Source organism: Dermacentor variabilis, chromosome 1 (assembly GCF_050947875.1).
Source record: "Dermacentor variabilis isolate Ectoservices chromosome 1, ASM5094787v1, whole genome shotgun sequence".
Taxonomy (NCBI): Eukaryota; Metazoa; Arthropoda; class Arachnida; order Ixodida; family Ixodidae; genus Dermacentor; species Dermacentor variabilis.
In genome coordinates this window covers 90,735,476-90,752,560 of record NC_134568.1, presented here as the reverse complement: position 1 = coordinate 90,752,560, position 17,085 = coordinate 90,735,476, and the positions used below count along the sequence as shown (strand labels likewise).

The 17,085-nt window shown below is 43.4% G+C and overlaps 1 protein-coding gene across 2 annotated transcripts in view; it reads right to left on the bottom strand.

The window, feature by feature from the left end:
* LOC142580357 (uncharacterized) overlaps positions 1–17,085 on the bottom strand; it is a 205,679-nt gene that overhangs the window by 68,564 nt on the left and 120,030 nt on the right. For both annotated transcript variants that reach the window (XM_075691144.1, XM_075691145.1), the window contains exons 10-16: positions 16,594–16,772; positions 12,843–12,925; positions 10,339–10,472; positions 9,039–9,242; positions 8,880–8,953; positions 1,145–1,246; positions 167–340 (exon numbers count right to left, since the gene is read on the bottom strand). In XM_075691144.1, the coding sequence (XP_075547259.1) occupies positions 167–340; positions 1,145–1,246; positions 8,880–8,953; positions 9,039–9,242; positions 10,339–10,472; positions 12,843–12,925; positions 16,594–16,772 (950 nt within the window). The remainder of the gene's footprint in view (positions 1–166; positions 341–1,144; positions 1,247–8,879; positions 8,954–9,038; positions 9,243–10,338; positions 10,473–12,842; positions 12,926–16,593; positions 16,773–17,085) is intronic.

Here is a 17,085-nt window from a genome sequence, read left to right as displayed (position 1 = left end):
TACCGCCAAAGTTGCTCAGACCTTGTCTTTTTTGTCTTCTATATTTTATTTTGTTGAGTGTGACTGAATGTAAAAGTACCATTAACTTTTGTTATTCCTGTGAGAAATCCCATTTTCAAAAATAATAGCACATGGAATATTAATAATTGCATAGTGTGCACATTACCTGTGGATAAGTGGTGGACTCCTTACATGGGCAAGGCCATAAAGCAGGTTAATCCTTTCTTGAGCTGAGACTTCCTTGAGGTATTTTTCCCACATGAACTGCCATTCATGGTCTCCACTGCTCTGGTAAATTCCATAGCGGTAAACAATACCTCTAATATTCCTTGGCACTTCCCTTCAACAAAAGAAGATTGAAATCTCTTGCAGGTAGTGATTAAACATGCAGCCATATAAATATACTAAGTTCATATTACCTTTCTGCCAAGTAAATATAACACAGGAATATGAAATTGCTTTCTCCACACAATGTCTAGAAGCTGCTCATATCTTGCTGCTCAGAGACAGCTCAAAAAGAGGACAGTAGAAACACATAGCGGTCATTACGGAAATCAACCTTTCTGACGATGTTCCTGGTGCTGAGGATGAGAGTTGCTTTCAAAGGGGATGTTTATAACCTTTGGTGTTTTTCAATGGCCCACAAGATCATCACATTTAATAAAGCCCTCCTTTATGGTTGAATGATGATCCGGAAAGAGAAACATGTGCTGAACATATATTTATATTATGTATGAGCCATGCTTTCTTTGAAACACTTGAAAACTTTAGTGTTGTAATTAGATGATTCACTTTTGTGTATCAACAAAACTGCCAAAATCACAGCCATAAATAGTTCAGTGCTTCTCTAATAAAATTCCTGTACCTCAGTACTTGCTTCTATACCCCTAGATCTGATATTTTTCTACATATGTTCTATACTGTATGTAAGGTTCAAAAGCAATGACAGACATACAAGCTTTTGAGAAAGTTTTCTGCGTGTACACAGTTTTTTCATGCTCAGAAAGAATTTGTGAGTTGACTTTCTCCTAAATGTTTCAATACTGTCAAGTGTGTCCAGGGACAGATGAAGCAGTACTGTAACATGTCTCTGTATATGAAGTATTTTTGATATGCACACACAAAAGTAGCAATGGGTACTTACTGAACACCATCGACCCAAGCTGAGAGACGTCGTTTTGCTTCTTTGAGACACTCTTGATGCAGATTTCGGCATGCCAGGTCCAATATGACTCTTCTCAGCATACTAAAACATTGAACAACATTCATTTGAGCAATTTGCATTAGAGGTTTCTCTATCATGTTAGGGGAGCCCTGAAAATATTTTTCTGCAGAAACTGGCTTAGCTATTTGAGAATGATTATGAATATCTAAATCGAATATTATTCCCATATAGGCAGCAGTGAGCCTTCAATTTTGCTCAAAAGACAGCCCCTTCTCTTCCAAGTTCCGGACAACCCTGCAACTTTTTCATATTTATTGCTATGCACTTATAAACATGATGCCCACTAGCCAGGCTTCTTTGAATGCTACAAGTATGGAGTGCCTCTAGTAGATGTAAAACCAGAGTAATATTATTACTGCTAGCGCAGTGAAACCATTGGTAGTGGAGCATGACACCACTGCACCAATACTCTGGGCCTAGGTCACACCAATGCAAAGTCACAGCATGATGGGGCAGCATATGGTGGGCATCATTTTGCATGGACACAGTGAAACAACTTTGAGTGCAGTATAAATGATGAAAGGAGAGCAAGGTAATGAGGGTATGGCAAGGGCAGCATGTGATTGCAGATAACCTCACTTGTACAAGGCGCATTCATAAACATTAAGTTAGAAAATATGCAGGAGGAGATGCCCTTTAATACACAGTGCATGAAAAGAGTTGCAGGGCCTAAACAAATAAAAAAGGCCTCAATAAGCACAGCTCGAAAACTGAAATGCTAGTCTTTTTCTTTTTTTCTTTCTTGAAATCACTTTACAATTTAATTTGTGAAATAATAATTATAGAAACATAAGGAGTATTAGTAGCAGGCTGACTTCATAGAAACAAAGCCTTAAACATAGGAAACTTCATTTTATGTGAATTCAGCATCCCTGCTGTATCTTTATTTTTAAATGATCAGCCTAGGCTATTATGGCATAAGCATTATTACAATGTACACATATATAATTCTCACTTTATTGTGCCATATTGTGATTTGCCTGTTTCTGATGACTAGTGTTGTGCCATACCACGTGCCTATCATCGAGGTGACGGGAGCTGCCATACTACAGGCACCACGTGGCTATCATCGAGGCGACGGGAGCTGCCATACTACGTGCACCACATGCATATCAGAGAGGCAACGGGCGCTCCCACTACTCCGCGAAGAATCAAGAATTCGATGAAGGGGACTTGGAGAAGCCCCCAGCCATCTCAGCGACGAATCAAGAATTCGACACGAGTGACGTCGGCACCTGCCAAACTGGTTCCTGCCGAAGAGGGGTCGCCAAAGGGACTAAAGGGAGAACCGGCCCATTGTGAGGAGAGAGAGTCACTTCCAGCCGCCCAGTCAGTCTGGCGCGCTCTTGCAGCTACATGTACACTATCATCCACGATCTGTAAATATTGTATAAAGTTTTTTGTTTGTTCTTCGTTTGCGGAAAGAGTCACCCCGAAGTCACAACACTAGATGGCACGATAGCGACACAGTGTACAGGCCTCTTGTGTTGTGCCATGGAAGGGCAATGACAGTCAGTCTTGGAAGAGTCAAGTGGCTGCAATCATTTTGTTGGTGCTGTGCACACATGTTTTACAGGGCACTGCAAAGCTGATTAAAGGTAAGCATTATTAAATATTTTTTATTTGTCGCTGCAGTGTCACTGCAGTCTACAGTGTCTCGTTTACTGTCACTGAGCAGGAGCTAATGAATCAAGTGGTACTGGCTTAGTCTACGCTGAAGCCAGCCCAAGATCTGTTATTGTATGGCTGCACGCATTCTTCCCAAGGTCAACTCTACATGCTGAAGAATGTCTTCAGTAAAATTATGGTTCCTAGAATATTGGCTAGTCTGCCATCTGCGTCGTATGAAGCGGGCGGGACGCTTTTTGAATGAAAGCGCAGAGGGCGCTGCGAGCAGTACTACTGTAGGGTGCTTCGATGTGGGCGCCCCCCTCAGCGGCCGAGGGGGGCGCGCGCATCGAGGCACCCTATCCTACTGCTATGCACTTCACTGTCGTCTACTTGGCTGCCTGCATGCACCGCGGCGGGTTGGCGCGGGTGGATTTACAGCCTCTTCTGCTTCTCCGGTTTTTCATGAAGACTCTAAATAATGAAAGGACAGCAAAGAAAGAAAAGCTAGAACATTTGAAAATGAGAAGAAAATAATTGCATTTCACCAATTCGGGGACATCGGGGACACACGCTCAGCAGCCGTGTAATTGTGTTTTTTTTTCTTCTATATTTTCTCGTCTTATTCACGAACACCTTGCTATTTCATCGGATGTTGTGTGCTGTAATTTGTTTACACTGTTTTTTAAAGGTCCTTCATTCTCCTCATTACAATTCTTTTTGACTATGTGCTTGATTACTTGCACGGGATTATCGCAGAGTACGTGGGACGTGCTTCCACAATTTCATCTAATGTCGAAAAATATTCGGGTGCTCTCCTTGACCATGCGTGATATCAACTCTACATGTCGCGCCTTTTCCTAGCATCACATATCAACGGCGCATGCTTCCCAAATGTTTTTTTCGTTTTGTTTAATTTTGCCATTTGCAATTTGATCTATTATTATGTGTAGATACTTGTTCTCACTGTTCTTGCTCACCCTTAACTGGAAGTGTTTTCTTTTTGTCTTGTATAGGTTTTGAACGAATCTGGATTTTATTTTTATTTTTGCCCTCTACTATGTCACATCGCACACCTGTACCTCAGGTTGATTATTAATGCGGAAGCATTCTATGGCTCATGAGGCGGCAAATCCGGCGTTGTGGGTGTTGGCGTGACCCCGACGGTCCAAAAAGTCAAGTGAGCAAATCGAGCCAGTTGATGACGTCAATTAAGGCAGAGTTAATTAAGGCAATGTTAATGCGAAGTTAATTAAGACATGTTTAATTAAGCTAGAGTTCATTACGGCACTCAAACCCACGACCATTGGTGGGAGTCGTACCCTGGACCTTTGGTGGGAGTCCAACCCACGACATTTGGTGTTAGTTAAGAAAAAATTGAATTAAGAAGACAAAGTGCATGAGCATTACGAGGTGGTCGCAGTGCTTTCGCATTCATCCACGTAGAGATAAGTGCCCCCTTCAATTTTATTGTTTCACTTTTAACCACTGCGGCTTTGGCTGCCAAAGGCGAGCAGTATCGCATGAATAAATAAATTCAGTGCTCAATCTATTCCAGGCTGCGCAATCGCTTTGTGTTCTGAGTCGTATCCCCGCTCCACAGGCATGCTTCATACGGCTCAGCAAAAATGTCTTCGCGAACAAATACCACTTTACACAGCTAAAACCTCTCATCACACCCTTAACAAATACTGCTCTAATGCGGCATAAGAGCGCCGCGGCAAAGAAAGAAAAAAGTAACGGCTAAACTATACGCCGAACACGCGCTTCGCCAACACGCAGCCAGGCGGCCGAGCCAGGCGGCCGAACACAAAAGCACCGTGTGCTTTTGCATCGAGGGGCCGTGCATGAGGATACATGAGGACTGCTCGCCGCCCCACCGCCACCGTCATTTGGAAACAGTCCTCGCTGCCATCGGCGGACGGCAGACTAGCCAATATTCTAGGGACCGTACGAAAATTATGTATGCATAGATAGGGTTGCCAACCATCTCAAATTTATCGGGACAGTCCCAACTATTGAGTAAATGTCCCAAGTCACGACTTCATCCCGCCAGGATGGCCAAATGTTCTGTATTTCTTTCCCTTTTTACTACTCAAACACGATAAATAAACCAGGGGATGTAGTCTGTAAGAGTCCACCTAGTGGACATGTCCATTTCATCTGCTGTTGACTTTTTGATTGGCTGTGCTGGGCTGCGCATCCGCAGCAACCTGGCCCCACAGCCAATCAGCAGTGGACTTAATGGAAATGCCCAGTAGGTGGACTCCTACAAAACACCTTCCGAGGTTTTCTTATAGTAATGCCTGACAGCTCGGTTGCAGATTCTTCTGTTTTCTATTCTGTTGCATTGTCATAAACATAAAGGCAGTTTCATTTTTGTCATGATTCTGGGCCCTAACCGTTCACAGTACCTCTATCTAGCTGTATTGATAGCTGCGTTAGCTAGGCAACTACTGCACCTTTCTTGTGTATTGCGACATAAAAGTAATAAAACATCTGGGCAACATTGTTGCACATAGAGACTCGTAGCTCTTGGCACTGTCAGGGTCGGTTGTTGCCATGCAGCAGCACCCCCCCCCCCCCTCTTTCGTTCCGACTTCGGCCACTTGAGAGTTGGCAAACCTAAATATGCTTTCTATATAGTCGACTTCTGTTAATTCAACCCTGACGGGCCGACGAGTGATCAATTCATCAGGCGGGTGGAATTAAACAGGCAGAAAGAAAAACGCTGAAACACACTGCCCATTCCTCTGGCAGTATTTCCATGATTCTAACACACTAAAGAACCAAACGCGCACCCACTTTTAATAGGTTCAAAGTAGAAAACTAACGTATAAATCTAACGCGCACTTGGTTCTTTTTAGCAAGAAAAATGTAGTATGCCTTCAATTCTGGCAATAATAAAAATATGAAACCATCGAACGTCACCTGTATAGAATGAATTTTTTTCAAAACTTAATGTCCATCGTCATCGCCCTCAGACTGCAAATTAACGCTCTCTATAAACCACTATAAAGTCTTCCTTACAGTCAACTTAGCGCTTGATATTCTGCCTTTATTAGACATTTCCTTCATAATTTCAAATAGGATGGTGGCCCACGTCTAGAATAACCGATTAGATTGTTTGCCCTGCGACGCATGTAATTCTCTGGACAGTGCATGGTTACGGCACTGCCCGTAACCGTGCACTGTAGGCCAGTGCAAGCAATTTTCGGGCCAATGGTACAAAAGCTGGCAGGTCTCATGCCCTGTGGGAACCAATTTTATGTGAGGCAGTGAGCGGTTAAAGTTAAAGTTATCAAGTTACCAAGTTAAAGAAACGACCATGACGTGAGCATCATGTTAACGAGAGCACCAATACGTAGGCGGCTGTTTTGTGACCTACCCATGTCATGTTTATGTCATGACCTATCATTTATGTTCGCCATACACCATTGTCATACCATGCCAATTTCGGTATCTACCAAGTTAACGGAACGACCATGATCTCTGGATCTCTGGAATCATGTGGAATTATTATCAATCTGGAATTAACTCGCGAAATTATCGAAGCAGAAATGATTTATAGGTTTGGGGGTAACTGTGTGTCAAAACCATCAATTGACCTTTCCCGCAAAGGGTTAGCTTACCTGCGTAATGGTGTGCAAGCAATTTTAGCAAACAGCGCATGTATGATGATGTACGCGAAAAAGTTGTATATATGTATGGGTCCCTTGCTCGAAATAAAGGTTGTTGCAAGTTAGCACCTGTGTGTCTCACGTCTCCTTTCGTCCTTGTCTTTTCATGCGCTATAAGCCTCACTACATGATAGAGATGTCATGATATTCATGTCATGACAGATCATTTATGTTCGTCATACACTCTTGTCATACTATGACAATTTTGGTACATACCAAGTTAATGAAACGACCACGAAAGCACCAAGACGTACGCAGCTAGATAGATATTGCCAAAGTGGCAAATATTCGCCAAGAAATGCTTCACATTAAAAAAAAGGCGCACATTAGAATCACGTAAATACTGTAATCATCCATCGTGAGCAACTGTTTTCGCTTGAAAATCTTCCTAGGGCCGGCCGAAAGTACACATTTTCGGTGGGAGATGACTCGTTTTCGACGCATTCACTTGCCCACTGAGCGTCGCTCACTATTGGGGTCAAGCGCGTGAATTCTGGGCAGTCAAATTCGAATTATGTGGCGAAGACCAATTTCAGGATCAAAATAACAAAAGTTTGCGCCCATTGAAAATGTATGGCCCCCGGCCGGGACTTTCGGTCTGGATCGAATTACACAAAACACTGAATTTACCAGAATCGTATTAACAGAAGTCAATTCTACAACCTTCGTCAGGTAAGTTCCAGGATCCAGGACTGAGCTTTTATTCAATTTGCAAACTAATGACTCTAGGTTGCCGAACTAGCCGCCTCAGTTATCTATACAAACCTGCCACCATTTCTGCATGGAGGTCATGAAAGCAAGCAGAGAAAGCTTCATACGGCATGCTCTTTAGCACATAAGTCGCAGCAGTCTGGATTGCTGCCATATCTTAATAACACTTCCCTTTCAGCGGCAATTTGATGTTGTAAAACAAGAACACAGGGAAACAGGTTGGGTGAATATGGGAGAGCAGAAATATGGGTGTTTGGCTAGATATTCCTGAACTGATGCACCAGTGTGGGGCCTCTCATTGTTGTGCTACATGAACCACTGTCCAGATGAAGACAAATTAGGATGATGCAGCCGAGTTGCTCAGCACAAAAGCTTTAACACGCCAATATAGGTTTTCTTTCAGTGTTTATCCTTCAGGAATACCCGCCGCGGTTGCTCAGTGCTATGGTGTTAGGCTGCTGAGTACGAGGTTGCGGGATCGGATCCCGGCCACGGCGGCCACATTTCGATGGGGGCGAAATGCGAAAACACCCGTGTACTTAGATTTAGGTGCACGTTAAAGAACCCCAGGTGGTCAAAATTTCCGGAGTCCTCCACTACGGCGTGCCTCATAATCAGAAAGTGGTTTTGGTATGTAAAACCTCATTATTAAAATTTTTTTTCAGGAAGATATTAATGGTGCACCCAGCTTCTGACATTTAAAAAAATGCCATCAACATTGTCTTTGTTTTCGGTGGTTTTGGCTTCACTTATTTGGAGGGAGGTGAACTGTGACTTCGCCATTCGATGAGTGGAGAGGACTAGCTTGTTAGGGTGTCATTTCCCTGAAAAATCAGGAGCTTTAGTTATAGGTGTCCAGTTCAGCTCCACCAGTGGCACATTGCGGCCTGGGTTGACCTCCTTTGATTAAAGACGTCACAAACTGTGCAGAAAGTGTTTGTGATGCGGTCATTTGAGGATCATACTGGTAGTACCAAATTTCTTCTCCGCCACTGATGATTAACACAAGTTGCAGATCACTAGTGACACTTTCCAAAAGTTCAGCAGCTATTGTTCGTCTGATTTCTTTCTGTTTGTCTGTCAGTGTGGCAATGGACAAGTTTTGAATTCAGTTTTCGTTTCCCTAAATCGTTGCTTAATATCTGGTGACACCTTACAAACATCTGTGTTCAATTTCAGATCTTATGATATCATGGTCGCAGTAACGAGGCGATTTTCATGCAGTAACTGCCTCACACATTCTGCATTTGTAGCAGTATGTGACTTTAACGGGTGTCTGATTCTATAGGATCGCCTTACAGCGAATCTATGCCTTACGAAACCTTTGACACCATTCAAAGGCACGAATTCTTGATAATGCTTCATAAATGAATACTTGCTAAATCACGTTCCATGTCACTCCACATTACTCGTGTAACGTCCAACTAAATCTACCAACAATCCTAACAGTCAGTTGCTAAACACCAGCTCTGCTGCCAAGTAAATTTACACCCAATTACTGACTGCAAATATTGCACGGAAAAAAGTTCTAGAACTTTTCTGACAGAGGGTGCACGCTCAAAACGCCAAAGATACTTTGCACTCTAGCAGAACTTATTCAGGGAACATGTCCTGATAAAACAATTCAGAGTAATAACTAAATATAAGACACTTGCTTGTTCATGTGCTTATCGCCGTCTTCCCATCCAAGTGTCTTGTAGATAGGGTCTACCAATTTGCGTATATATGTCTAGAAGGAAAGAGAAAACGAATACCACTCAGAAAATACCACTCACTCGCATATATCTGTCGAATAGCTGCGAAATTGCACTTGCCTGCATGGGTCGTCGGACCTCGGTGTTTTCAAGGAGATGCGTCAGCGCAAGTAGAGATCCATGAGCTGTGGACCATGGTATGAGGTGCATCTCATGGATTAAGTACTGAGTCATGTTGAAAAGAACATCATAGGACAGGCGGTTGGACCAAGCTAGTTGGAAGGCGTCATACAGCAAGTTTGACCTGTCCGCAGGTGTCAGCTCCTGATCGAAAACCAAAAGAAAACAGGACGTTTTGCTACACCTGTGCAGGCCCTCTCACTGCATGCATGCACACAAGGGCCATTAATGTTTCTGCCCAGTGAATATCTTTGGGATAATTTAGGAGTAAGAATCAAATCAACTGAATTAGTTTCTGTGTGGTTCTAGTTGATTTATTGAATGTCCATGCCTTTTCGAGTTTACTGAAAAGTGCACAAAAACATTGACGACGGCTTCATAGCAGATTGACATACAGTTCAAAAGCTTCGAAATCCTACTGCTGAGTACAGCTTCAAATTTTCTAGTTGCAGTGCCTCTAAAGGACGTCAGAACTTAGAGGTGCAGCGCGAAGCAGGACAGAGGGAAACAGAAAAAACGGAACTCATGATTTACAACTTAGAGGTGCTGCGCGAAGCAGGACAGAGGGACACAGAAAAACCGGAACTCATAATTTACAACTTTGCACTGCTTCGCACTCTTGAGTGAGCTGCTGCAATGTCTACTCATTAAGGGGAATTAAGGAAAAGACATTTATCCTTCCTTCACGCATGGACTTGCGCTCTGCTGCATGCCAGCATTGCACTGGCCCGGCCGCTCAATGAAAACAAAGTGACACTTGGAAGAAGCGGCGATTGCTGCAACTGCAACACTATTCGCTTGGCTGCAAGGTTCAGTCTCTTAATATTTAAAATCCATTATTAAGCTGATATTAAGGAGCCCTTCTCAGCTCTCGCTTGACTCGACCGGTGCGTACAAAATATTATTCTAAGGAAAATGACTTACAGTCAAAATAGCGTCATCGCTAGGGCCCCCTTAAAATGTAAGTGCATTACCCATGACTACCGGACTTTCTTTGTATGGGCTAAAACGCAGTTTCGCAGTTACCGTTGGTTTTCCGTGTCACCTTGGGCTGTCTGCATCCAAGAGTAATTTTAGCAGACATCTCGGCGTGTTGACATCACACTAAACCATGACAGCTCACTAAACTAATACCATTTTGTAGCGGTGCCTCATCGTGCCTCAATTTTGCACTAGATACAACATTTATTATCCATTTTCTTTAAAAAAAACTACACAGCTGTACGTCGACAGCACCTACTTCGTGATGCTTTTGAAGAACCTCTCCGAGTCGCTGCCAATCAGTTGGGTCGTAATTGACAAGGTAGTAGCCGGTCTGGTTGACGTTGAATTTAACCCAGCCGTGCTGTCCAGCGTCGTAAATGTGGAATTCATCTAAGAAAGAGAAAAAAATGAGAGAGTGAGATATAGCATTTTGGACACAGGTAAGCGAATGGCACGAAGGCATAAACGTGCATAATATGTTCTGTTAAGACATAAAACAAACATTCTCGGTTAGGCTGCAAGTGAATGAGTCTCAAATCGCATGACCGAATATATATATATATATATATATATATATATATATATATATATATATATATATATATATATATATATATATAATTCCATTAATTTATCATGTCTTTAACTCAATTAGTAAGTACAAGTAATTCCCCTGTGTTGTCCTTGGTGTCTTTGTTTTTTGGCTCCTTCTGATATGATTAATAAATATTGAGCCCCTCGGTTTACCCCCTTTCCTCTCATTCATTACATAACGAGGGTCCCGAATCCGGCAACATTCATGCCTTCAGGTAGCATGTGAGTTTACTGACCAGTCGCCTTCATCGAAAAAGATCCCGTACTCGTGACGCCTGCGGCAGAAAGGATGTTCCACATCTGCCGCCAAGGTTTGTGAATGGTGGCGCTGGCTAACACTCCCCAGAGTTAGTTCTAGTAGTAACACATCAAAACCCCGGAAAGTGGATGGGAAAACGACGCCACGGTAGCTTAATTGGTAGAGCATGGCATGTGTAATGCGAAGACGTGGGATCGTTCCCCAGCTGCGGCAAGTTGTTTTCTCATCCACTTTCATTTCCATTAATTTATAATTTCTTTATTTCAATTAGTAACAAGCCATTTCCCCTGTTTTCTCTTGTCTTTGGTGTCTTTGTTTGTTGGCTTCCTATGAATATATATATATATATATACAGTAAACTCTCAGTTCTACGAACGTCGGTTTATCGAATATTTCAGAATAACGAACTTTTTAAAAATCCCCGGCAGTTTTCTTATAGATTCTATGCAAAAATGTTTCACTTAAACGAATTTAGGAACAGTCAATATTTCAGTTTAACGAACTCGCTCAGAGGCCCAAGGCTTGCACTGCACTGCACTGCAGGCGCAATCGATGCCCGCCCTCATCAAACCGCCGCTCCGGCGGCAATGTAACATCGCTGGCGCTACAGCGCCCCTGGGGCAAAGCGGCGGTGCGGAAAGCGAACGGCAACGAGGCATGGCCTCCGAGATCACCCGTACAAAACGAGCAAGCATGTAATCTTGGAGGCCATGAACAAAGTAACATCGCTGGCGCTTACAACGCCGCCAGAGCAAAGCGGCGATCTGTCACACCACAAACCACGTGGTGTGTGTTTTTTCTGACGGGCTAGTCGTGGCATGGTCGTCGTCTCTTTCTTTCAAGTCTCGTCGGTTCCGCGTGGGCACACAAACGACACAAGTGGTGTGTTTTTCATTGATATGTACAAATTCCATTTCACACATTTCTAACACTATGGATGCCATGTCTTTTCCTCCATGAATTGCACTTCAGACTTTTGACTCTGTATGCCATGTCTTATGTTGGTCTAGTGAATATTCAGTTTAGTGAACTTTCAGTTAAGTGAACTATTTCCTTCGGTCCGTTGAAGTTCACTCAAGTGAGAGTTCACTGTATATATATATATATATATATATATATATATATATATATATATATATATATATATATATATATATATATATACACACACGCAAACAGGGTGTCCTAGCTAACCTCAGCCAGAGTTCAAAAATATGCGAATGCCACACAGCTGGACAATACCAAGGTAATGTTGTTTGCTGTCGCTTCTAGATACTCAAATTTTTTTTCATTGCGCCTAATTCGATAATTAGTCTTATTTATAATCAACTTCTAAAATATTATAATTAGATGGAATGGTGTCAATGAGAAAATTGCAGAAAAACTCCCGATACAACTTTCTGTTGCTCAATACGTGCTGCATAAAAGTGTTTTTCTGAGCGTGAAAGAAGCCCGCAAATGCACGCAAAATTGCTGTGCGACTGGCTGCTCGAGGCACATTGCGTGTAGTCGCGGGCTTCGGAATATATATATATGCCCAAACTGTAACATTGCAAAGTTATACGCTGAAACTGTGAGACACCTGTGGCGGTCATCACGTGGTTGCAAGCGTACAAACAATCGTTTCCATACACTCCCACAGTACCATAATTATTATAAATATACTTGATTTATTTATTTCACGTTGCGTTATGCGCCTCATTTCCCTTTGTATTTTGTTTAGGCTAGTGGACACAATTTTTAGGCGATAAAAACCAAGAGTTAAGGGCTACACACACAAAACCGTGTTTAATTCTGTCGCTGTAAACGACAGGTAACCATGAGAACAGTGAGGTAAAGAGTGCGCGCTCCAGTAAAACCCGGAAAGGGTTTTTGGCGATAACTGATGCTGTGTGCGCACATCTGACCTTGTTCGTCGTGAAGCCAGATCTGCTTGACTTTATTTTTCGCTGCCGAAGTCTTGTAGCTGAGAGGTATGCTCCACTTGTACCTACAGTAGGGCAGAAAAAAGAAGGAATGAAATTATGTCTGCCGTTTAAGAGCGCTCATTCGGCGAGGTGTGATACACCAGTTCACTATGCACTGACAGATGGTTGAGTTTCTTGCAAGAGTCTCTACGAGCCGGAAAAAAAAAACAATATCTGAGACGAAGATGACTGTCAGACCGTCGTGCTCCTGGATGACCGAATCAGTGGCACTTTGTCAGAGCAACTTGAGTTGTGCCCATTCATTCATTCATTCATTCATACTAGGCTCCTAGGAGCACTGCTCAATTAAGGGGGGAGGAAGGTTAACACAGATAAAACAGGAATATTACACTCAGAAATCAGTCGAACCCTTTGGGGTGTATATTTGCCACACAACGATAATCGTCAACTGTCGTGCCCAGATTTCTTTTCTTTAACGCTGCGAGCCCGGTACTTCCAAGTCACGAACGGCATGCGTGTTATCAGCATAACAGAGAATTCTCGACAGGAAAGTAACTACCACACCGTTTTCAAGAAAGGAAACGCAAGCAAGACAGATGACGATTATTGTTGTGCGGCAAATATACACCCCAAAGGGTGCAACTGTTTTTAGAGTGTATATGGTGAAATATTTCCAACAAGGCAGTATTATATGAAAAATGGAATATAACATAAGCACAGAGTTTTTAAGGAATTTTCACTTAAAAAGCAGTTAGATTGCTTTTAAACGACGTCTCGTTGCCAGAAATGCCAGAAACGGCTTTACACTCTAAAAAAAGTTTACACCCTTTGGAGTGTACATTTGCCACACAACGATAATCGCCGTCTGTGTTGCTTGCGTTTCCTTTCTTGAAAACGCTGCGCTCGCTACTTTCCTGTCGAGAACGCTGTGTCAAGCTGATAACGCGCAAGCCGTGCCTGACTAGAAAGTACCGGATTCGCAGCGTTAAAGAAAGGAAATGCGGGCAATACAGATGACGATTATCGTTGTGTGGCAAGATCCGACCCAAATGGTGTAATTTTGTCTAAGAGTGTGTCTTGCCCGCATTTCCTTTCTTTAACGCTGCGAGCCCGATACTTCCAAGTCACGAACGGCATGCGGGTTATTAGCACGACAAAGCATTCTCGGCAGGAAAGTAACGAGCGCAGCGTTTTCAAGACGGGAAACGCAAGCAAGACTGATGATGATTATTGTTGTGTGGCAAATATACACCCCAAATGGTGCAACTGTTCTTACACTCTTAGAAACATTTACACCCTTTGGGGCGTATCTTGTCCAACAACAATAATAGTCGTCTCTCTTGCCCGCGTTTCCTTTCTTTAACGCTGCAAGCCGGGTACTTCCCAGTCACGAACGGCATTCGCGTTATCAGTGTGACGAATCATTCTCGACAGGAAAGGAGCGAGCGCCGAGTTTTCAAGACAGGAAACGCAAGCAAGGCAGATGACGATTATCATTGTGGGACAAATATACACCCCAAAGGGTGCAACCATTTTAGGAGTGTAGAGTGTACAATCTTAAAAAAAATAACACCCGTTCGGGCTCATCTTGTCCCACAACGATGCACTCTACACTTTTAAACAAATGTACAACCTTTGGGGTGTATATTTGCCGCACAACAATAATCGTCATCAGTCTTCCTTGCGTTTCCTTCCATGAAAATGCTACGCTCGCTACTTTCCTGTCGAGAATGTTTTGTCATGCTGATAATGGGCATGCCGTTCGTGACTTGGAAGTACCGGGCTCGCACCGTTAAAGAAAGGAAATGCGGACAAGACAGATGACGATTATCGTTGTGTAGCAAAAGGGTGTAATTTTGCTTAAGAGTATTAAAACAGTTGCACCCTCTGGGGTATACATTTTGCACGCAACTATAATCGTCATCTGTCTTGCCCGCATTTCCTTTCTTTAACGCTGCAAGCCCGGTACTTCCAAGTCACGAACGGCATGCGCGTTATCAGCGTGACAAAGCATTCTCGACAGGAAAGTAACGACCGCAGCGTTTTCAAGAAAGGAAATGCGGGCAAGACAGATGACTATTATTGTTGTGTGGCAAATATACACCCCAAAGCGTGCAACTGTTTTAGAGTGTAATTGTCATCTGTCTTGCCCGCGTTTCCTTTCTTTAACGCTGCGAGCCCGGTACTTCCCTCTCACGAACGGTTTGCGCGTTGTCAGTGTGACACAGCATTATCGACAGGAAAGTAGCAAGCGTCGAGTTTTCAAGAAAGGAAACGCAAGCAAGGCAGATTACGATTATTGTTGTGGGAGGAATATACACCCCAAAGGGTGTAACCATTTTCAGAATGCACTTTAAGGAAAATTACACCCTTTGGGTCGTATCTTGCCACACAACAATAATCGTCATCTGTCTTGTCCGCATTTCCTTTCTTTAACGCTGCGAGCCTGGTACTTCCAAGTCACGTACGAACGGCATGCGAATTATGAGCATTATACAGAGCATTCGCGACAGCAAAGTAGAAAGCGCAGCGTTTTCAAGAAAGGAAACTAAAGCAATACAGATGACGATTATTGCTGTGTACCAAATATACACCGCAAAGTGGGTGCATTTGTTTAAGAGTGTGTATATGGTGAAATATCTCCAAAAAGGCAGTATTTTATGAAAAAGGGCCGGGAATATAACATAAGGACAGAGTTCTAAAGGAATTTCCACTTAAAAAATCAGTTAGGTTGCTTTTACGCGACGCCTCGTTGCCAGAAACGGATTTTACACTCTAAAAAAGTTTACATCCATTGGAGTGTATATTTGCACACAACAATAACCGTCATCTGTCTTGACCGCATTTCCTTTCTTGAAAACACTGTGGTCGTTACTTTCCTTTCGAGAATGCTCTGTCATGCTGATAACGCGCATGCCGTTCGCGACTGTGAAGTACCGGGTTTGCGGCGTTAAAGAAAGGAAATGCGCGGGCAAGACGACGATTATTGTTATGTGGCAAATATACACCCCAAGGGGTGCAACTGTTTTTAGAGTGTAATACACTTTAAAAAAAGTGTACACCCTTTGGGGCTTATCTTGTCCCCAAACAATAATCGTCATCTGCCTTGCTTGCGTTTCCTCTCTTGAAAACTCGGCGCTCGCCACTTCCCTGTCGAGAATGCTGTGTCAAGCTGATAACGCGCAAGCCGTGCCTGACTAGGAAGTACCGGGCTCGCTGCGTTAAAGAAAGGAAATGCGGGCAAGACAGATGACGATTCTCGTTGTGTGGCAAGATACGAACCAAAGGGTGTAATTTTGTCTAAGAGTGTGCCTTGCCCGCATTTCCTTTCTTCAACGCTGCGAGCCCGGTACTTCCTGGTCGCGAACGGCATGTGCGTTATGAGCATGACAATGCATTCTCGACAGGAAAGTAACGAGCCCAGCGTTTTCGAGAAGGGAAACGCAAGCAAGACGGATGACGATTTTTGTTGTGTGGCAAATATACACCCCAAAGGCTGCAAATGTTTTAAAGTGATGCGCAGTAATGTGCATGTAACAGATTACTTTGTGTTTATTTGGTAACGAGTGCTTAATGCAAAAACTTCGCTTTAATTACGAGCACAGAGTCAGTGTGTTTCGGGCAGCGCAGCTATACGCTGGAAAGCCAGCTTTGGGAAACTGCCAAGACGGCACAGCAGACGGCCGCTGCAAAGACGATCGAGAAGAGCTCTGACAGGCCCGCCACGCACCCGTAGGGAGAGATGTCGGATTCGTTTCGCTGGTGCTGGTTGTTGCGTAGGAAGCGCTCCTGGACGACTCGTATGAGCGTCGGGTCGTCGGCGCTGCGGCTGATGGTCACCACCGGGTATCCCATCTGGCGCGTCCACGTGTCCATGATCGTTGACACGTTGTAGCCCGCTGGCAGCGTCTGCGCACAATCACACTCGAATATAGCACGGTTCTTTCTCGAGACGTGTGAATTAGCCTGGATACCGAGATTTCGTACAAGAACGGCTACACTCGCTGGGAAACTAGGCGAGGCAGTTTTTACGAAAAATGGCAAAAAGCTACAGAGAGAGACAGACAGACAGACAGACAGACAGACAGACAGACAGATAGATAGATAGATAGATAGATAGATAGATAGATAGATAGATAGATAGATAGATAGATAGATAGATAGATAGATAGATAGTTTCCGTCCGAGGGTGTCACCTGCAGCCTTTTTCCTAAGAAGCACG